The sequence below is a fragment of the Sylvia atricapilla genome, chromosome 5, assembly GCF_009819655.1.
Source record: "Sylvia atricapilla isolate bSylAtr1 chromosome 5, bSylAtr1.pri, whole genome shotgun sequence".
Lineage (NCBI taxonomy): Eukaryota > Metazoa > Chordata > Aves > Passeriformes > Sylviidae > Sylvia > Sylvia atricapilla.
Genome location: NC_089144.1, coordinates 21139690 through 21161563, shown reverse-complemented (window position 1 = coordinate 21161563; position 21874 = coordinate 21139690). Strand labels below are relative to the sequence as shown.

Here is a 21874-nt window from a genome sequence, read left to right as displayed (position 1 = left end):
TGGGGCACACTGGTGAGCACCTGCAGGAGATGTTGGGTCTTCTGCACCAGAGGTTGGCCTGGCAGGGCAGCTCAGATCATCCTAAAGAACACCAAGTGCCTTCTGTGGGGAACTGACCCAAAATCCAGCTGTTTGTATCGGAGATTTATCACACCACAGAGCTTCCCCTGACTGGCACCAGCTCATTTTAGCTGAGCTCAGACCACTGAGACAGGAACTGAGGAGTACCTGGTCCCCAGAAACCCAGGTGTGACCCCAGAAAGCTGTCCCAGGCTGCCATCACTGCTCCATTCCCCTGCAGGGGTGTGATAGAAAAATTTAGGCTGGAAGATATATTTAAGATCATTAAGTCCAACCATAAACTAAACCCCAGAGCAGGCTCTCAGCAATCAGGTGGGATTTTCTGGTTGTACCCAAGAAGTTTACAGAGGGAGAGGTTTCTGTGGGCTGGGAATGGGCATAACCCTGCAGAGCTGCAGAGGCCAACACCAACTAATGACCTTCAACACTGGATTCATTTCAACAGCACCTTTCATGTGCAATTCTGTGATCTTTTGAGATGAAAGATGCCCCAGAACTGTAAATCTGTGCCGTTGTTATGATCTGAATTGATGTTTTTTCAATACTTCTGGAAGTGACACACAAATAATAGCATTATGATCTAATCAATATCTCCTATTTACATCTCCCCTTTCATCCAGCAAGATCACAGAGCTGTTTGTAAGCGAAATCTTCACAAGTCCCTCTTAGCTGAGCATAACATCACCAAAGGGAGCCTGGTGAGGCAGTGTGTAATTAGACTGATAAGGTTTCACCCCATTTTTGAGTTCTCATTGCATTTTAGGAGGTGAAGATGAAAAGTGAGGGACAGTCCAGCACCTCTTTCATGCTACAAAAGGGAATTTAAGTCAAGTTAAAACTTGTCTAAGGGACAAAACCCAATATATTTGCACTTGTAAAAGTGCCACAGGAACATTTAATGACCACATACAACCTGGAGCATCACTGAACACCCCTTCCAAGTGCAAAGGTGTGCTAAGTTTATAAAACTTTACAGACTTCACACTTGTGCAATCAGAAATGAGCTGAATGGTCAACAGAGACAGCCAAGGCTCAGCAGGGAGGTTGCTGTTAAATACTCTGTGTTTAAGGTATCCCCACTCACCATATGCTTTGCATTTACTCTTGGACAGAGTGGAGAAAATTAAATTTTCCTCCTGAAAAAAGCAAGGCCTCTCTGGTTGGGTTGATTTTCTCCTTCTGTACATGAAAGCAAAGGTTGCTGGTGTCGGTTTGAGTTCCATTTTTTCAGAAGCCCTGCATTTCAGATTAATAACATTCTTTTGAGAAGAATCTGCTGTGCAGATGGACAAATGTAAAGCTTTTCACTGGGATTATCAAAGCCAGGTGGCAATGCAAGGAGGCCACTCCTGAATTAGGTCACCTTGACATCTCAATGAACACTTTTTTACCGAAAGCACCTCAGCTGATGTTCATTGGTTTTCTGTTGTTAAGAAGGAAATTCTGCCCTGTGAGGGTGGATGATGGAATCTGCTTGGGGCCAGAGGTGAGTCCCCTCTGAGGGTAAACATCAGACTCAGAAATGGCTTGTAAAAAAACAGCAAGACAGCATGATCAGAGGTGTTTGGAAAGCAAAAAATGTTTTAATTAAGGTGAAAATAACAAACTATGCAGAACAAAAGAGAGATAAGCCGTGCCAGGGGCAAGGAGAATCCTTGCGCCTGCCACAACACCCCCAAAATACCACATTCTGCTCTCCTTTAATATGTAAGGATCGAGGAGAGATTCTAGGCATCTTGCCCAGTAGAAATAGCTACAGGTCTTGAGGTCTGTCTATCTAACAGGTGTCTTTGTGCTGGAACCTGGCCAGTTATGGTGAGAAGAGCATCGAGGTTTCTGGTTTTTTGCCTTATAAGTAAGACAAGGAGTGAAACCCAAATCCCTTCCTAATATGGGAACACCTGCTACTGTGGGGTGCACTCCTACAGAAGGGGAAGGGCTGGCACAGGATGCCCAGACAAGCTGTGACTGGCCCTGGACCCCTGGAATGTCCAAGGCCAGGTTGGACACTGGGGTTGGAGCAGCCTGGGACAGTGGAAGGTGTCCCTGCCATGGCCGGGGGTGGGATGAGGTGATTATTGAAGCCCCTTCCAACCCAAACCCTTCTGTGACTCCATGATTAAATATAATGAAGACACCTCCATGTGAAACCACACCTCTGCCTGTGTGAGGGAGGGAATACCCTTGGTACCCATTTTTTGTGCCCTAGATTGCAGGAGTTCAGGAGTTCTTTATGATCAATGAATAAGGCTAAGCAGATGCTGTTTATTGTTTAATTAAGTCATTGTTATACATTTTAAGGCTTCTGTTCACACATTATTTGACTGGAAGCTCTATATTGTCCATGTGTTCAGCACACATCCTTCAGGACACAACTGGTCACAGTCCATCATCACCTTTATCCTCCTTTATCTTGCATTCTGGTATTCTGTTTCTCAGGCCCTCCTTTCTTAATTTAGTGCTGTTTATGTCTCAGTGACCCTAATGAATTCCTGAGGGTTTGATAGGAATGACTACAAACAGTTTGGCTGGAGCTCATTGTGGCCTAAGTTATTCAGATACATTGCTACACTAGACCCCTCTTGTAGGGTGCAGACACCATGAGGGGGGACAGCCAGAGGGTTTCAGTGAAATCATGGTGAAATCTCACTGTGGTGCCTCTCTCTCAGGTGCTGAGCTGTGTGAACCCCGACAACGTGAACAGCCCCGAGATCCCCGTGAAGATCCTCAACTGTGACACCATCACACAGGTCAAGGAGAAGATCCTGGATGCCATCTTCAAGAACGTGCCCTGCTCCCACCGCCCCAAAGCTGCTGACATGGACCTGGGTAAGAGATTCTTCCTGGCCAGGAGGGGAGAGGGGAGGTGGAAGGTGAACAAACCCCATCCAGACACTTTGCTGGGGCCACTCTGCACACCCCTTGCAAGGCAGAGAAATCACAGTTGCTGTTGGGATGGTCATGGGACCCAGAGTGACCCCATAAAAGTTCAGAAAATTCCTTTATTACAGACACATTCTGTTTTTTATATGGTTTTTACAAATCTCGAGGGTAAGTTCTAATTGGTTAATCTCTTTCTTGTTAATTATTCTATTGGTTAGAAAAAGGTGTTTTACTTGTCCATCAAATCTATCTATTCTCGGATTGTTTATCTATTTTCTTTACTGGTTCTCATTGGAAAAATCCCTTGTTATTACAGATGTATTTGATTTTCACCCTCAGAAAGCAGATATGTTAAAGGAACTTCTCCTTCTCAAAACAGCTTCATATAGGAACTTGTAAATTGCTTGTTAGCTGCACTACAAAGAAATGATAGGCCAGCTATGGTTCTATCCACACACAGTGACAGGGCAGAGGGGGACATCATGGTGAAAATAATGGCTTTTTTTGGGTCTTTCTCCTTTTTTCTCCACCAAATTTCGCTGTATGAAAACCCCATGGAACGATACAAATGCATGATATTTAGATCTTCCAGGACAGTCAGTGAGGATACTGCACTGTCAGACGTACAAAATGCCTCCCCATACTCCTGAGCAGCACAAGAACTTTAAATTCTGTGCTTTAACTGTTACAGTAAAAACTCTGAACATCACACTCTGCTGAGCAAATTCATGTTTAGCCTGGAAAGCTTAAGACTCAAATTGTTTAACACCTTGACAAATGCAAATATTCATAATTTTCTAGTTATGTTAATATTCAAGCTTACTCTGAGAAAACTTAAAGTTTCAGTAATACAGCAGCAGAAAACAGATTTCCTGGCTTAGGAAATCTTTGGCCCTGAGGATGTAAAAAAGGCCAGTGCTCTGCTTTTCTGCCCACAGAATTCATCTTGGGCAAGGGTCTGGAAAAGGAGTGGGACTGTTTTTCTTCTCTTCTCAAAGACCCCTGGGAAAAAGGATACCTGGAGTGAGGATGCTGAGAGGAGTAGGTGTCTGAATTTGGGGTTTGCTGGCAGATGTGGTACCACACCTGGTGGATACAATGAAAAAATGCAGAAAACTCTGCTCAGGGCACTGCTGAGGTGTCTGGTGGAGGGCTGTGGAGAGTCCATTGTGGCGGAATCTGCCAGAATTTGCCCTCAGTGACCTTCAGTGAAAGAGCCTGGGCTGGAAAATGATGGAGTCCATAAAACCAGCTGAGCTGTAGAGGAACCAAAAGGAGAAGGAATGGACCGAGGCCAAGAAACAATTCACAGCAGTAATGAAGGCAGCAATGAGAGGTCAGGGATTAAAGTTAAGTGTCTGAGCGTGTGTGTGTGTATGTGCAGGGGAGGGAGAAGTTCCTGACAGAAATTGCTCATCAAAGGCAGTTAGAATAACGAAACAAGCTGCCAAAACCAGCAGCAGTAAAGAGCAGATCACGTACATCATCCAGAAAGGACCCAGGACGGCTCTGGAGCTGCTGTGAGTGGGCAGGGGAGTGGTGAGAGTGAGGGAAGGCAGGGCAGAACGCCAGGACACAGCAGAGCAGAGGAATGGGGTTCACAGCCACATCTCCTGACCTGTCTGTGGCCCCACAGAGCCCAGTTCCTTCAGATCTCGGGCAGGGTGTGACTGGGAAGTGTTTGTCCTGCTGTGAAGGTGGAGTCTGTGAGTCCAGCTGGGGGTGTTTATCCTGGAGAAAAGGAGACTCAGGGGTGACCTTATCACTCTCTACAACTCCCTGAAAGGTGCCTGTGCTCAGGTGGGGTTGGTCTCTTTCTCCAGGCAGCAGCTGACAGAACAAGAGGACACAGCCTTGAGCTGCACCAAGGGAAATGCAAATTGGATATTAGGAAAAAGATTTTACAGAAAGGGTGATAAAGTACTGGAACAGTCTGCCCAGGGAGGTAGAGGAGTCACCATCCCTGGATGTGTTCAAGAAAAGACTGGATGTGGCACTTGGTGTCGTGGTTTAATTGAGGTGTTGGGGCTGGGTTGGATTTGATGATCTTGGAGGTCTCTTCCAACCTAATGATCCTGATTCTGATTATGGTTCATAATGAGATGCAAGAATTTTACCTGCATATTGTAAATACAGGGATTTATTGAATTCTGCTGTAGTTCCAAGAACCAGAAGTGTTGTATGCACAGGGTCCCAGCTGGAACCTGACAATTCTGCATCCAGGATTGCTGCTGTTTTAAGAAATATTTGACCTCTTCAAGACCAGACTGCACAGGGGCTTGAAGCAACATGGTCTGCTGGAAGCTGTCCACAGAAAGGGGTTGGAACTTTCAGATCCCAGTCTGCGATTCTCTGACCTCCTGTGAGTGGTGCTGAGGAGCAGAAAGTTCCAGAAAGTTGGCATGAGCATGTGCACCCCTCAGAGAACAGACTTACTAATGAGCAGCTCTGGCCAGGAGTCCTGATGAGGCAGTTGGGGTAAAAAACAATTAAAATACAAAATAAAAAAACCCTTCTCCAGTAGAAGGGGCTCACCAGCAGCAATGCAGATAAGGCGGGAGGAGCAGGGCTGGCCTGGGTGAAACAGGAGCAAGAGCATCCAAGCCCCTGGACGCTCAGGGCTGCAGAGGGGCTGGGGCAGAGCAGATGGCTGCAATCTGGCCTCGAAACCCGTGGCTTTCAAACAGCAGCAGCGTTTCCTTGCTCCCGTCACCATTTTCTGGGCTCTCTGTCCACGCTCGGGCCAGATTGCTCACAGGGCAGAAAGCAAACAAGCTAATGAGTTGTTTTGAGCTGTTAAATGCAGGGTAGCTGCAGGCAGAGGGACTTGAGCGTGTGGCAAATGTCACAATGCTTGGCAGTCGCCCAGGCAACTCCTGGAGGGGGTTGTCGGCTGAAAACCTTTATTTTGGACACCCTGAGGTAATGTTTTTAGTCCAAACCCCCCTCCCAAATTGCAGCCGTCTGATTAAAGGCTTCTTTCCACGGTGGCGGTTTCTGTCGTTATCATTTTTAAAAGATCTCTCCCGCACATGAAACAGCCCATCTCCGGGAAAACATTCGGGTGTGAGGGTCACAAAACAGGAATGTAGCCTCATGCTGAGGCGTTTGCTCTTCCCTGGGTTTTGGATGCTTTTTTTGGAAGGGAGGGCTGAGGTGGTGGGAGCTGCTGGCTTGGCTTGCTCTCAGTGATGCTGTCTCAGGTTCATTGTGGACCGTGTCAGGTGAGGTTTCATCTCCTCCCCAGCCCTGCAGTGCTGGGATGTGGGGCTCATTTAAACATTTAAATTGCTCTGACTTTAGTATATATAGGGTACTGTGCATTTCTCTCTCCTGAAGACAGCCTGGGAGAGCTGGGGGTGCCTGGCCTGGAGGAGACTCTAGAGAGTCTTCAGAGCCCCTTCCAGTGCCTGAAGGGGCTCCAAGAGAGCTGGAAAGGGACTTTGGGCAAGGGCCTGGAATGTCCGGACAAGGGAAAAATGGTTTTAGACTAACAGAAGAGGAGTTGTAGAATAGATTTGAAGAAATAATTATTACTCTGAGGATGATGAAGCCCTGACACATTTTGTCCAGAGAAGCTGTGGCTGCCCTTGGATCCCTGGAAGTGTCCAAGGTGTGGCTGGATGGGGCTTGGAGCAGACTGGGACAGTGGGGAGGTGCCCCTGCCATGGATGGGATGACACTGGATGATTTTTAAAGTCCTTTCCAACCCAAAACATTTCTGATTTGATGATTCACTCTGTGCAGGATGAATTATTTCTCTGGCATTTTTCAGCTCCATGTTCTGATAAAAACTTTTATTCTCAGCCATGGCTCTTTCTCCACCCCAGAAACAGAGCTGAGTTTCTCCTCTCTTCTTAGACCTGGATCAGAGGGAAGGCAGGAAGGTGGTGTAACATTTTCTGTAGGATTTGAGGTGCAGGGTGACATCTCCCCATCTTCCCTCTCCCCTCAGAGTCACTCCTTAGCCAGACATTGCTGCAGCTCAAAGAAGCACCTCGTTGTCAAAGGCCTCTGGAATTTCCTTTTTCCCAGTCAAATTGAACAGAGAGGTTGTTTCTTAAAAAAAAAAAAAAAAAAAAAAAAAAAAAAAAAAAAGGAAAGAAGAAGTAATTCCTGCGTGCAATAAAAAGATACACTATCTGCTGAATGAAATATAAAGGCTTCACAGCAGCTGTCTCCTGAGTTTGCATTTACCACTGCTCCTGATTGGAAGGCTTGATAAAGTTAATGGGATTTTTACCTCCCTCCCCCTCTCCTCCCTCTCTCTGGAAGGTGGAAGTGTAACAAATTGGATTGGAGTGTGTCTGTCCTTTGTGCCAGCTCAGAGGAGTGCTCAGATCCCAGCAGAGAGGGGACGGGGGGCTGTGAGTGAGGACAGAGCTGACAGGGTTCACTTAATGGAATGGAATTAGTGGAGATACATGGTAGGGTCACCTTTTCCCTTCCCAGTCCCTTGGCATTTACTTGCAGATCTATTTGTGACTCCCTGAGCTGGTGGAGAAGGGGATCAGTGAGGCCAGGAAGAGTTGGGGACAACTGAGGGTCATCTGTCATTGCTCAGGTGCTCAGTGAAGTGCCGGAGGTGAAGTGATTTGTGTTTGGACAGGGAGAGCAGGCTGCAAAACTGAAACTGGAACTCTAAGCCTTGCCCTGAAGGTTTTCCTCCTCATCTTGTGCAGTCAGACTGCCCCTGACTCCTCCTCACACAGCTCCTCCTGCAGGAAGGCCAAGGAAAGGGCTCAGGATCCTCGAAGTCTCCACACAAAAGGCTTGAGGAAACATCTCAGGAACCCCGAGTCTCTGCACAAAGAGCTTGAGGGAACATCTCAGGATGTCCCAGAACCAGAGGGAAATCTGCTCTGAGCACCTTGCCCAGCCCTGGAACACAAATAAAGCCCAGAGTGAGGAAAGCTGTGCTTGTCTTCAAATTAGAGCCCAGTGCAACACTAAGAACCGGTGCATCCCTCCCAAAACAAGAGTGTGTGTCTCTCCAAAGGTGAGCCAGGGGAGAAAAGAACCACAGGACCATGCAGAGCCATGAAGGAGAGAGGTCAAAGTCACACTGTCCCTGTGACCACGTGAGGAAGGCACACAAGCAACACTCCGTGACAGCAGAATTGCTTTTAGCCTTGAGTGGGGCACTTTCTAAAGGCCCCATTTCCCATCCCAGCCCAAACTCCAGCATTTTTTGCTCTTCTAAGCAGTGTCTGGGACCTGTTAGATTGCAGGAACCTGGTCCAGGTGGGAAAGAGCACAGAGCATCATCCTCAGACTCCCCCAGGATGATGTAGGTGAGGAGCTGAGGAGCTGAAGGGCAGTTCAGGATCACTGCTCAGCCAACACAACCTTTGCTCACCCTGAGTGTCTCCAGCCAAAGTAACACCCAGCAATAAACACAGTTGCTGACCTCTCCCTGCTAATTTAAATGAATAATAAAGGCAAGTGCAGCTTTGCCATTGCATTTTAATTATGTGATAAGAAAAGTGCTGAAACCAAAAGAAATTTGCAACGGTCCTTGCACTTTTTATATTAGGAAAAACAAGCAAGGGTGGCAGGTGATGTCTCCATATCCAAGAGTGCATTTTAATTAACTCCTGCCAATGAATGGACTTCTTGCCGTGGCTCTGGCTAAGCTGTATTTGGTTGGGTCACTGTGACTGAAATGTGACAACCAAGAGGAGAGCTTTGAATGGTCCAGGCTGCCCGTGATGAAGGCACAGCTTTCCCTGGCAGAGAATTTTTCTCCTTTTTTTGGTCATGTTTATATTTTCCTTGCTTTAGGAAAGTCTGTGGGGAAAGCTGTGGCTTTCCGTCCTCAATACTGCACGATCTTACAACTCTTTTTTAACTTTATTGATTCTGTCATTTTATGGAGTGTTCTTCAAGGTCTGAGCAAAAGAAAAAAATGGTACCCTGGGAAGTGAGGGGCTGCTCCAGTGCTGCAGGAATTCATCATTCCAGGGTGAGGGCTGGAGAAGAGGCAGAAGCAGGAGCCCTTCTGCCCACAGGCAGGTGCTGAAGGCTTGTAAAATTTACATCCTTCAGGGAGAAGGGGTTGGATGTGTCCCTGGCTTTTCCCCACCGTTGTGCCTCTGCTATTGTTGCCTAATATCCAAAGAGAAAAAACTCTTGCTACAGTCTCAAAATAGTAAAATAAAAAGCAGGCCTTCTTTTTGGAAGCTTCCAGGTGACCCAGTGGTCATGGGTGCACCTGGTACTGCATTTCCACAAGTTTATGAATTTAACAAATTATCATATCTAACAAACATTGGCCAATTAGAAGAGCAGCTGGTTAGTAGTTTTTCCCTGGGTACTGCCCCATTGACATTGGTCCAGGGCTCCTTTGCCCCATTTCTTGTTGTGTTTTCTCAGATTCTGACTGGAAAACAAAATGTTCCTCTTGTAGGTCCTCTTCTTGAAAATGAGACTAAACAGTATTTTCAGGAGTGTATTACAAGCTTAGCTTACTGTTCTAAAAGTCTAAGAGGAAGGGCAGGAAAAATCCTAGGAGCTGTGTAACTATGCAATAGTAATCTACAGAGCTGAGCCCAGCACAGGTTCTATGCCCAACCTGAGACACTGCTGTGCCCTCTCTGGGCTGGGTCCTGGCAGGGACAGGGACCTCAGGCACTGCTGAAGGCTCTGTCTGTGCTGCCAAAGGAACAGGACCAGGATTCCTCTCCCTGAAACAAGTGGCATTTGTTCCTGTCCCATGGGGGTGGCAAATGCAGGCAAGGACAGGCTGGTGTTGGGAAGAGCAGTGCTGGAGCATGAGCAGAGCTGTGGGTCAATTAAAAGTTAAGCACTGTGAATAATCAGGGTGTAGAGGTGATAAATGATGAGCCCACACAGGTGTGTCCACATGGATTCTGGGCACGGGGAGTGCCAGGGCTGTGCCCCTGTGATGCCATTTGGTTTTTGCTTTTTTTTCCCTATGTTCTTTTTATTCTTTACACATATATTTGTAGCTCTGTAGCCTGTTGTATTAGTGGCTGGTTTTCCCAGTTATTTTTCATGGCCTTTCCCTAGGCAGAAAGACAAAACAAATTCCAGAGCCCTCAGCCCCAGGGGGTGCAGGGCTCCAATGCTATCTTGGTTCTTCCTGGGACCCGAGGCTGAGAACAACCCTTGGAGATCCATTCTCATGGACAAAATAAAATTAGTGCTGAGAGGGGGACTCCAGAGAAGGGGCTTGACCTGGGGATGGAATTGCATCACCACTTGTCCTCCTAATTGGTGCTTTTTATCAATTATGCTAATTTCCTAAAACCTATAAAAATGTAGTCTCCACTGGGAGGGCTGGACTTTTGTGACATCTTTCTACAACTGACCCCTGAAGGCCTTGAAATAAAGATCCGCTCTTATATCACCTCCTAATTACTAAAATTACCTCGAGCTTCATTTCCAGGCTGGGGAAAAGGCAATACCTTTGTTGGCAACAAAAAAAGGCAGCACTGTCTCATTTGTCCCTGTTCTCCTGGCAGAGTGGCGGCAGGCGAGCGGGGCCAGGATGATCCTGCAGGATGAGGACATCACCACCAAGATAGAGAATGACTGGAAGAGGCTCAACACTCTGGCACACTACCAGGTACCTGTGGCAGAGGGCTGGGTGGGAGTTAGATCTTCTTTCCGACAGAATAAAAAGCAAAATGTTATTCTCTTGCCCAGGGAAGTGCTCAAAAACTGCTGTAGATGTGGCACTTGGGGACATGGGTTAGTGGTGGCTTTGGCAGTGCTGGGTGAACAGTTGTGCTCAACGATTTTAAAAATATTTTCCAATCTTAATAATTCTATGTTTTTATTGCTCTGTGATGCAGTGGTAAAAAAAGATTGGGTGGGCAATAACTGGGCAGAACCCCCATGTTGAGCACATCCCTCCTGTGCTTGTACCAGTTGTCCTGAACAATGCTAGAGAGGAAACCAAGGGTAGGAAAAACATCTTCTTTCTCTCTCCAAGGACACCCCTGGTGAGTGGAGGTGGTGAGGAGCAGATGAGGACAACACAAGCTGACGTTTCTCATGTAGACAAACAAACCCAAGGCCTTCCCTGCCCCTTTTTCCAATGTATCCGTGGCCTTTTAATGCAAGCAGAGTTCAGAAGTATGGAAGAGAGAAAAATGGAAAGAGGGAGGCTTGGTGGCTGGAAAAAGGAGGTGGAAAACAGCGTGGCTAGAGGCCACGGAGCAGTGGAGCTGATATTACAAGGAACTTTTCTTTTTGATCCTTAACCTAGTCCAGGTGACCCGCTCTGCTTCCCTTCATCCCTGAATGACCTGGAAATCCATAAGAGAGGGTTAGAGATGTCTGAAAATGTCTTACACAAGCGGCAGATTTAATGAAAAAAGTGGAGTTTTGGTCAGTCTTCTCCCTTGGAAAAAAACCCAACAAAAAGACCTCATTAAGTTTAATCCGATGCTGACTATTTTGCCATTTCCTCCATCACACCTCAGTAATCTCTGTTTCATAACAAGATTATTTTCTCTTGTCAACTAAGAGCTGAGCTGAGGAGGCAGCAAACAATAATTTGAAAAGGAAACAAAACTTTTACTTCAGATTGACTGAAGCATTGCTGGCTGATTTTGATTTTTTTTTTCTTTTCCCAGACAGAGCAAGGACATTTCCTGCTTTATTTCATCAAAAAAACAGGCATAATTTTCTTCCCTCTCTGTACTTTTTTCCATGTTTTCTTTGCTTCGGGCAATGAGCTCCCAGCTGTATGATGAGCTGGGCCAGGTCCTCAGGAAATACAATTTTCCTGGCTGTCCTGAAGGCTGACATGGAGCATGCTGGGACAGACACTGAGATTGCCTTTGCCTCAGTTTCCCCATCTGTGGTGTGGGGCTAAAACTACAAAGAGCCAATAATTGCCTTCCATGATAGCTGAGGGGCTATTTAATTAGCCTCTGCAGTGCTTTGAAGATGAAAAACTCCATGCAAGTGCTAATTATTATTATTATTATTACACAGACAAGAGTTAGATGTCGTTAGAAGGGATTTTTTTTTATCCATCTCCTCTTTATGATGTCTTATTTATCACAGATGTTCCTGATATGGCTCTTTTGAGCCACGGGCTTGTTAACATTTCTGATATGGGACCCACATGATCGGCCTTGTGGTAGAAATGGAAAGTCTGGCTCCTTTAAAAAAGTCCTGTCGTCCCTCAAAACGTTGTCCTGTGACATCCTGAACATCAGCCACTCCAAACCTGCTGCTTTTCCACATCTGAGTCCCTCTGATACCACAAAGAGAAAGGAGTTGTGGCAGTCCCTTCAGTCCAGCAGTGCATTTGTCATATGGAAGGGTGAGAGGTTTGACAGGATCACAGTGGAAAATGTAGGCAGGGATTTCTGAACCAGGCTCCCAGCTATCATCTGCAATCCAGGAGGAAGGAATGGAACATTTCACGTTGGTTTTATCATCCTAATGGGACAGCCAAGCCTGTTTGAAGTAGTTCAGATGATTTTATTATTCTCATGCTCCTGCTCTGCCTACGAGCTTCCCAGGGATGAACCTATTGTCAGATTTACTGAGGTTAATGCAAAAACCACCCCTGGAAGTGTTTAAAAGGCCTCTGGATGTGGCCCTTGGGGACATGGCTTAGTGGTGAACACGGTGATGCTGAGTTAATGGTTGAACTCCATGATCTTAAAGGCCTTTTCCAACCTAAGTGACTCAGTGACTCACATTGTCGTCACTGGGCTTTGAACCAGGCCTGAATGGAGCAGAGTCTGTTTGTCACCACTTGTCCCTTTGTCCAAGTGCAGGATTCTGGCTGTGTAACAGCAGATTTTGTCCCTTTTTATTACTAGACCAACTCAATGAGGAAAACAATTGAAGCTTTGAGGGCAAACTGTGCCCTGCCTACAGAGACACTGATTTGCAGCTCATGCTGCCCTGGGCATGGTCCTCAGCCACTTTTCAGAAGCTTATTGACTGAGTCCTTTTTTTTTCCTTCAGGTCCCAGATGGATCTGTAGTCGCTTTGGTCTCCAAGCAAGTCACTGCCTACAATGCTGTCAACAACTCCACGGTGTCCCGGACATCAGCCAGCAAATATGGTAAGGGTTTGTGTGCTGGGATAGACTGGGAGAGCACTGGGAAGAGATTCCAAATGTCACAGGGTCACCAGACTCTGGGCACCAGCAGGGACACTGATGGGAAAATTTGGTGAAATGAGGCAGGAGGGGAGGATTTAGCCCTCTAAAAACTCCGGTGTCTTGTTCAGACTGGTGATCCAAGGGGTTGGGTTGCTCTTGGGAAGTTCTCCTTGCTCATTAGTGAGAGGAGGAGTCTATGTAACTAACTGCCTCCCTCTTAGACCACCAAATGTCATCCTCAGAGTTTGAGGTCTTTATCAGCAGATCTCAAAGCAGTGGGCTGTTGTTCCCACTGTCCCCGTGAGACAGCTGAGCGTGACACAGCTGTGAGAGGGACCCCAGGTGGGAACTCCTCTGCAGGGCCAAGCAGGGACCTCCTGAGTGTCCCCCACCCCTTCCCACACCTTCCTCCCCTGCACTGGAGCTGCATCCAGTCCGTGTCTCACTCAGGTGATGCTGGACAGCAAAGAAAAATATCCCTATAGTACAACCAGAGTGCTGCAAACCCCCCTCCAACCTGCTGTCATATCACTTTATTCATATTTTAATGTGTGAAAGCACTTGCGATCCTCCTTACTCCCTTTATCTTAAGGGAAAGTGCAGTTACTCAGTGTCCAGAGGTGCCCCCTTCCACTTTCTCCAAGGACATAAATGATCCATGAGGCCTTATTAATATTCATCCTCTTTGCCATGTTGTTGCAATTACTGAAAGACACGGTGACCTTTGGAAAGGAAGACTTGAGGGGGGTTAATTTCTGTTGGATTTCTTTAATTCTTTTGCCATTTGATTTTTTTCAGGAGGAGGGAATAGGGAAGGAGGCAGGGGGAGGAGAAGATGTGGTGGGTCAAAAAGTGATTGTTAATTGCAATTAAGAAAACAGCATCCAGAGAGAAAAAGGATATTCCATCTGATAATTAATATGTAGAGATTGGTAATGCATTAATGAGGCTGATTCAGATCTTGCTACAGAAAGGTGCAACACTTCTGATAATTATGGTTGGAAAAGGCAACATTGCTGGAAGGTCAGGGAGAGGGGAATGCCTTGTGCCATCACTCAGAGGCAAAGAGAGGTAAAATTTAGAGGTTAAAAAAAACCTTGGAGAGGAAATTTGTGGGTGTCCACCGGGGTTCTGGCTGATTTCTGTCAAAACAAGATTTTGGAGCAGGGAGTGAGGAGGATGGCTGGGCAGGAATTGTCTGTTTGCTTTGATGCCAAGAGAGGGAGGGGAGGCAACTCCTTCTAAATCTGGGGATGAGGAGCTAAATAAGAGATCCCATTAGAGACACCAATATTTTTATGTCAGGCAGTATGGCACAGCATGGATAAAAATACAGGAAAATCAGTCACATAAGGAACTGGTTACCAAAAAGAGCTGGTGCTACCCCCAGAACCAGTCCTGGGAAGTGTCTGATGCTGACAGTGCCACTTGCCAGGGAACATGACAAGAGGCAAAGATTATGAACAACTGGAAATCAAGTGTTGTGGGCCTGATATTTCTGGGTCTGAGAGATTTTAGCCTGCTAGCAGCTGATAACTTTTTTCCCAAGGAAAAATTTCTCAAGAAAGCTTCTTCTCAAAACGATCTTGGCAAACAACTCTCCTTTCTCAAAACCATCTTTCTCCAGATGGTGTTTTGCTGTTTCTCTGGTTCAACCAGTGAGATTAACAAGGTGTTGTTCCTATTCACCAATCATGTTAAGTCTGTGTGGGAACACCTTATAAAAGGCAGTAAGAATTAGACAATAAACCCTTTTTTCTATGCTCTTTGCCTTCTGAAATATTTGGAGTCTTCCTTTCATGTCCTGGAGTGACACAGTGTTTGAACCACATTTAAATTAATAGTGTAGACATTGACATCACACCTGTCTCGTTGACATCGCCTTTTCCAAGCCAACCATGCAGACAATGCTTTGAAAAACGCGTTTGGTGGCATGTCACCAGCATGATCCCTGAAAACCCCAATCCTGAGAGCTGCTGGGGCAGGTGAGGACCCCTGGAATCTGTGTCTCTGCAGAAAACATGATCCGCTACACGGGCAGCCCCGACAGCCTCCGCTCGCGCACGCCCATGATCACGCCCGACCTGGAGAGCGGCGTCAAGATGTGGCACCTGGTCAAGAACCATGAGCACGGAGACCAAAAAGAGGGTGACCGAGGCAGCAAGATGGTTTCTGAGATCTACCTGACCAGGTTATTGGCCACCAAGGTATGTGGTGGAGGGCAGGGTACAGGGGGTTTGGGGGTGTGGTGGAATTTCTTGCCGGCAAGAAAGGGAAGGCTGCTCAAAGGATGCCAAAGTTGGGTTAAAAGGGAAGAGCAGAAGGAAAATAGAGCAAGAGGAGAATTCTGAGCATGTAGGGAAGGAGCTTGGGCTTTGAAAGCAGAGTCAATTAAGAGACAATGGAAAAGCAATGAGGAGTAACAATCCAGGGCCATGAGACTGGTGGGAAAAGCACTGCAGGAGGTGCTGGAGCTGTGGATTATACTGGTTTGTAATTTGTACCAAAATAGAGCAACTGAAGAGCCAGGGCAGGTTCTCAGAGCAGGTTCCAAAGATGTGTCAAGTCTCACAGTCTGAAATGGCTCCTATACCAAAAAATCCTGAGTTTTGTGGTACAAATCCTTCTCCACATTTTCCCAATAAACACTCTTGTGCTGATGACTTGGAGAGGGTTACATTGACCTTACAGTGACACATGGAAACTCGGCATGCACAGAGAGAAAATACAGATTAAATCAAGCGGGGGCAGAGCAGGGACATCCTGACCTGAGTCTCCAAACATATCCATAATTTGGACTTTTTTCATTTTCTCTCAGGGTATTAATAGCCACAAACACAACTCCATGTGTTCATGCAAATGCTGCCTGAGTTTGCCCATTTCCATCACTGATTCAAGTCCTGTTTTCCAGATTTACCTGCTCATTTATTCCTTAGCTGTTTTTTCCTCTGATGTCTGGCCCTCCCTGCAGCATCACTCAGGCTGTTTGAGCTGCAGAGAGATTTGGAGGAAAGGTGGCTTTGTCTTTAGCCCCTGGTCCATGCCCCATTCCCTGGCATCAGGAGGCTTTTATGGATCACACAACTTGTGAAAAATGTTGAAAAAGGAAAGTGTTGCTCCCCAGGGCTCAGGCCCCAGCTGGTGTAGACCAGCAAGCATTGGACTGGTGCTGATTTATGTTGTCTGGGGATATGGCCCCTACCCCACCACTGAACTGCTTTTGCTTTCTGTTCTGGGTCACAAACTCAACGCTTGGGTTGATTTTTTTGTTGGTTTGTTGGTGGTGGTGGTTTTGTTTTGGTCTTTTTGGGGTGTTTTGGTTTTTCTGTGGGGGGAGATGTTTTTGTTTTTTTATGGAGATGACAGTAAAGCAGCTGCAAAACCTGCACAGAAAGAGTAGGAAGGTTGGGGCTTTATTGTTCCCCTCTTGGGCTGAGCAATTTTCTTTGCTCATTGTGACTGTTTGAGGGAGGGAAAGAGAGAGAGCAGTTGCTGTAATACAATCCCCAGGAATACTTTGTTAAACTGACAATGATTTTTATTCTGGTAAATCCCTGACCTCTGATACCTAAGAGCCTCTTCCCTAAAAGCCTCAGAGATTTTTTGCGGCATTTGTGAGGGTGAGCATGTAGAGAACTAATTCCCTCCAGGAACTGAACCTGAGGGCAGCTCTTCCATGTCAGACCAGGAGGATTTCCCCTCCGGAGCCCTTTCTCAGTCAGACATGTGCTGCAGGGCTTTGTTCACCCCGCAGGAGCTCACACAAGCAAAAGGTGCCTCTTGTTTGTTTCCCGAAGAATAAATCAAGTGGTGAATGAGCCAGAGACACCAGCTTTCCAATTAAGTGTTTGTTAGCTCTAGGTAAACTCGAGCCACTCTGGTGGAACCCAGGGCTTTGTTTCTAGAAAGAAGACATTTCTTCCCCAGGTGTTTGGAGAAAGGGCAGAGTTTTATTTTGAAGGAAAGGAAATTTTTCACATCAAGGAGTATTGTTGGAGATTCAGTTGATTTTTGATTATTTTAACAGCTGTATTGTCCACACACAAATGCCTGTGAAGCTGTGGTGACAGAGAAAACGTGCCCTGCCTGGTTCTACCCCAAACCCAGCCTAGAATCCCTCAGCTGTCCCCTTCTCCAAGCCTGGTCACCCATAGACGTCCCAGTTCCTCTCCTTTCTACTAGAAGTCCTCACAAGTGTGACTTTCCAAGCCCTGGATCTGGGATTCTCCTGCCAGTGGGGAATAAGAGATGAGGAGGCCTCTTGGGAATGAAGTTTGTGTTATTTGGGACACTGGTCACACATTAACCCCCCACTTCTGTAGGTTCTCTTGTCCTTTTTGTCTCCATGATACCTTCTATTGTGCTCTGCAGCCAGCTGACTTCTCTTTCCAGCTTAAAAGGTGGCCCTGGGTGAAAGCCAGCCTGGAAAATGGCTGGGTTTTGTCTCATGGGTGCCCTAAAGCATTGAGGATGGGATGCAGAGAGAGGAAATCTGTGTGGAAATGAGGTGTAATGGTTCTTGTGATGATAAACATTCTTGTTTTAAGACACCTGTATTGAAATTCCCAAGTCATGTCACATTTTACATGGATAAAAAGTGGGAATTAGATGGCCCCCACTTTTCAATCTCACCTTGGTCTGATCCACAGACATGCCCTGTTTTCAGTGGGGTACCAAACTTCAGTGTCCTCTACCTAGTTGTTACCTCGTGTTCTTCTTTCCTTCCTTCCTTCTCCCACCAGGGCACCCTCCAGAAATTCGTGGACGACCTCTTTGAGACCATCTTCAGCACTGCCCACCGTGGCAGTGCCCTCCCCCTGGCCATCAAGTACATGTTTGATTTCCTGGATGAGCAGGCAGACAAGCACAACATCCATGACCCCCACGTGCGGCACACCTGGAAGAGCAACTGGTGAGTGAGGGAGACAGCCCAGCACAGCCCAGCACCAGCCACTGGGCTGCAAGGAGAGGGGAGGGGAAGTGTGTTTGGGATCTGGCTGCTGGGGGAGCTGAGGACCCCGGTGTGGGGCTCAAAGGATGAGCCTTGGTCTTGCCAAGTTGACGGAGAAGTCAGAAGATCCTAAAATCTAAAGGATTTTGTCAGGGATGGAGGAATTTTGCTAAACTGCTCCCACTTTGCCCTGTGTTGCATGGAGATGGCAGAATTTGTGATGGATTTGTTGAGGAAAAATGAAGTTTTTAATGGCTGCAGCGCCCAGGATCACACAGGAATATCTAGGGAGGCATGGGAGAGGATTCAACTCCACTGACTTCACCTGCACTGGGTGTTTTAATTCCCAGCTTCATTTGTTTGCGCACACAGAGGTATCTCATGCCAGCTGAGAATTTTAAGGTATCCAAGATATCCTCAGAGGATGTGGAGCACCCACAGGAGACTTGTACCCTCCTGGGTGGCAGCTGGAGGCCAGGAGAGCATCTACAATGGTACAAAGCATTTAAAGGGTCTGGAGCTGGTTGTGAGTCTTCTTTGGAGTGAGTAACAAAGGGTGACATCAGTGGCAAAGGGTGACATCAGTGGCAAAGGGTGACATCAGCCCCTTGCTCCAGCTGCCAGCTCCTCCTCATCCCTGCAATGGGACATCAGGAAAAACCAGGACCGGGGGAGAAAAACCTCCTCTCTGCCGAGTTGGAAAGAGCTCCCTGGGGAATGGTTCCCTCCCCTTCTCCTGTGCAAACACAGGGACTATAAAAAAGGAGCAGCAGAGGAGAGCCATGGGGCTCCCAGCTCATGCATTTTTTTTCCTTTTCCCTTTTCCCAGCCATGCTGTTGGCAGATCGTCATAGCGCCGGTGACATAAAAAAAGAAACCCCATGCACCAAAGAGGCTTTCAACTAATGAAACATTAGCATATTATTAACATTATCTGCGGCACTAATCTAAGGCTGATTGCAGCCACTCAGCCTAAATGAGCAGGAGGTTTATTTAAGGGGGGAGGGGGGAAGGCAGAGAGTGTGTGTGTTTGTGGGAAAAAGGGGCAGTGTGAAGAAATCTGTTCAATCAGATCAAATTAACTCAAAGTCACATCACAGGGCTTCATTATTACCAGCCGGGGACATCGTCCCCCTGCCCCCTCCCCACACACAAACACACACTCTGCTCCTCACCCTGGCTGTGTCTGTCACCCAGACACCTGCACAAGGATTTCTGCAAGGTTCACTTGTCCACTTCATCCCCCCAGGGATGATTCTTCACTCTCACCCAAAATTCCCACAACTCCACCGTGTCTCATTGCCATTTTTTTAACCTATTTTTCCCTGAGGCCCTGGGATATCCTGTCCAGAGAAGCTGTGCCTGCCCCATCCTCTTCAAGTCCAGGGTGGATGGGGCTTGGAGCAACCTGGGATAGTGGAAGGTTGTCCTTACACCAAGGGTGTGAAACTGGATGATCTTTAAGGTCTCTTCCCTGTCCAAAGCACTCTACAATTCTGTGTTTTCCAGCATCTCCCTCTTCTCCTGAACTTGGCTGACAGGATTCCCTGTGTGGGGCTTCCCTTACATGTGTTCTGTGGCTCTGCTGGCTCAGGAGAGCACACAGAGGTTTAGGAAAACACGGTGTCAGCCCTCTGTCAAGGAAGGTTCTTACCCAAAACCTATCAGACTTGGAGATGAATTTTTTACAGTGTTGTGAGCACAATGAGCAAATGCGAGGAACTGGGGAGCTTATCCTGAACATCAGGAGAATTTGCTAAGTGGAAAGATGCAGAGTGAAGGTAGGCTTAACAATCTGCCTGAGAGAGAGACAGGAGCTGGGCTCTGTGCTCAGTGACACATCCCAGCTCCTGGGCCGTGATCACTGCAGTGCATCTGCCCTGACAAAAAGGCTCCAGGCAAAGGCTGGAGGTATCTCATGCAAGCTACCTCGGGGCATCTCATACAAATGAGCTGCTCTTTGGAGAAAAAGGGGAAAAGGGCTTTGGATTGCAACTGGAATAGCATTTCCTTGGTTAGGGCAGATATATTTTCATATCAAAGGCTGTGAGACTTGTTTCCCTTTTCCTTTTTTTTTTTTTTTTTTTCTCTTTCCTTGAGGCAATGGGGCTTCCCCTGTCATGCAGCAACTTCTCTTCCTGCTCAGGGGACTGGGATCACATGCAGGCTTGGGCTGGAGCAGTGGAGAGTGACAGAACATGGTGTCCTGGCACACAGCGTGTGCCATAAGCATTCCTAGTCTCCACCTGGGAGCTCTTCCTACCTCTCTTCCCATGGGATTGCTGTGAGGGCTGAAAGCCAAGTCCCTCAATGACAAATGTGTAGAATCACAGAATGGTTTGGGTTGAAAAGAACCTTAAACTCATCCAGTTCCACCCTCTGCAATGGGCAGGGACACCTTCCACTATCCCAAGTGACTCCAAGCCCTGTCCAAGCTTTTCTTGGACACTTCCAGAAATCCAAGGGCAGCCACAACTTCTCTGGGCAGGCTGTTCCAGTGTTTTATGACCCATACCATAATAATTTTTGTGGGTTCAATGCTTGTCTTCATCTGATGGAGCAACCAACAAGGTCAACTTTCCATTGCAACTTAACACAGAGAGAGTCAGAGTGTTTCTCGCCACCTAAATTATACTCCCATTAATTTAGGGGCACCTTCAACGAGATTGTATTGACTTTAAGGCTCCCCAAATCTGCCTTGTCAGGATAACAGGGACAAAAGGTGACGTCTCTACCATCCCTCGACTTTGTAGAGGAGGAATTCATTGCGTAGCTTTTGTCACCAAATGGTTTTTTCTGACCTAGAGATGGGGGACCCTGAGAAGAGTTTCAAAAGATTTTATTCCATTTTCAGTTTAATGAGAAGGGTGAGACAGTACAGATTTTACAATTCACACCATCACAGTTCAGACGCCAAACTGTTTCCTGATTTGATAGAAGTTTGATAGAAGGCTCACATAGTACGCATTTGTGTGCAAACTTTAAGAATTCTCTACAAACCTGTAGCCCTGGTTCCATGCCTGAGGTGTTTTGGTTTTCTGAAATTCTTTTCCCAGGGAATTTCCTGTAAACAGGATAAATGTTTTTGTAACTGTAACTTTGTTATTCATTCCTTTCCCTAGAGGGGACTTCTTGATGTCCCTGTGCTCTGACCAGTGTGAGTGAAGAGGTTTGCTTTTGTTTCACCAATCAAATTGGTCTGTGTAGAATAGTATAAAAGGGAGACACATCCCAAAAACAGAGGAGTCATTTCAGCCTTCTGAATCTCAGAGTCTGTGTCGTTGTGGTGTAAAACAGTGTCACAAATCCATTTTTTCCCACACAAAGTTTAAGCCAAACCTTCATATCTGTGCTGTGATATCTTTGACTCCTGCACCTCTGTGTGATGTCACACGGCCAGGCACAGTGAGCTGTGCACTGACTGTGTCCCCTCTTGTCCCCTCTGCCCCCTCCTGCAGCCTCCCCTTGCGCTTCTGGGTTAACATGATCAAGAACCCTCAGTTTGTCTTCGACATCCACAAGAACAGCATCACAGACGCCTGCCTGTCCGTGGTGGCCCAGACCTTCATGGACTCCTGCTCCACCTCAGAGCACCGCCTGGGCAAGGACTCCCCCTCCAACAAGCTCCTCTACGCCAAGGACATCCCCAGCTACAAGAATTGGGTGGAAAGGTGAGTTTTATCTGTGGGATGGCATGAAGTGACACAGCCAGGCCCTGCTTTGTGGGTGGAGGTAGGAGGCAGCAGGGCTGTTGCTTTTGGAAACTGCCCCTGGGGCTTTTTGGACTTTGGCTTTTGCTAGGTGGAAATCTCCACGTTAGCCTTTTGTTCCCTCGAGCCTTGCAGCAGAGACGGAAGTTT

The 21874-nt window shown here is 47.0% G+C and overlaps 1 protein-coding gene across 1 annotated transcript in view; it reads left to right on the top strand.

The window, feature by feature from the left end:
* LOC136361152 (plexin-A4) overlaps nt 1–21874 on the top strand; it is a 122515-nt gene that overhangs the window by 80695 nt on the left and 19946 nt on the right. The window contains exons 21-26 of the mRNA XM_066318874.1: nt 2751–2910; nt 10452–10555; nt 12925–13024; nt 15080–15270; nt 17806–17975; nt 21473–21685. Coding sequence (XP_066174971.1) covers nt 2751–2910; nt 10452–10555; nt 12925–13024; nt 15080–15270; nt 17806–17975; nt 21473–21685 — 938 coding nt within the window. The remainder of the gene's footprint in view (nt 1–2750; nt 2911–10451; nt 10556–12924; nt 13025–15079; nt 15271–17805; nt 17976–21472; nt 21686–21874) is intronic.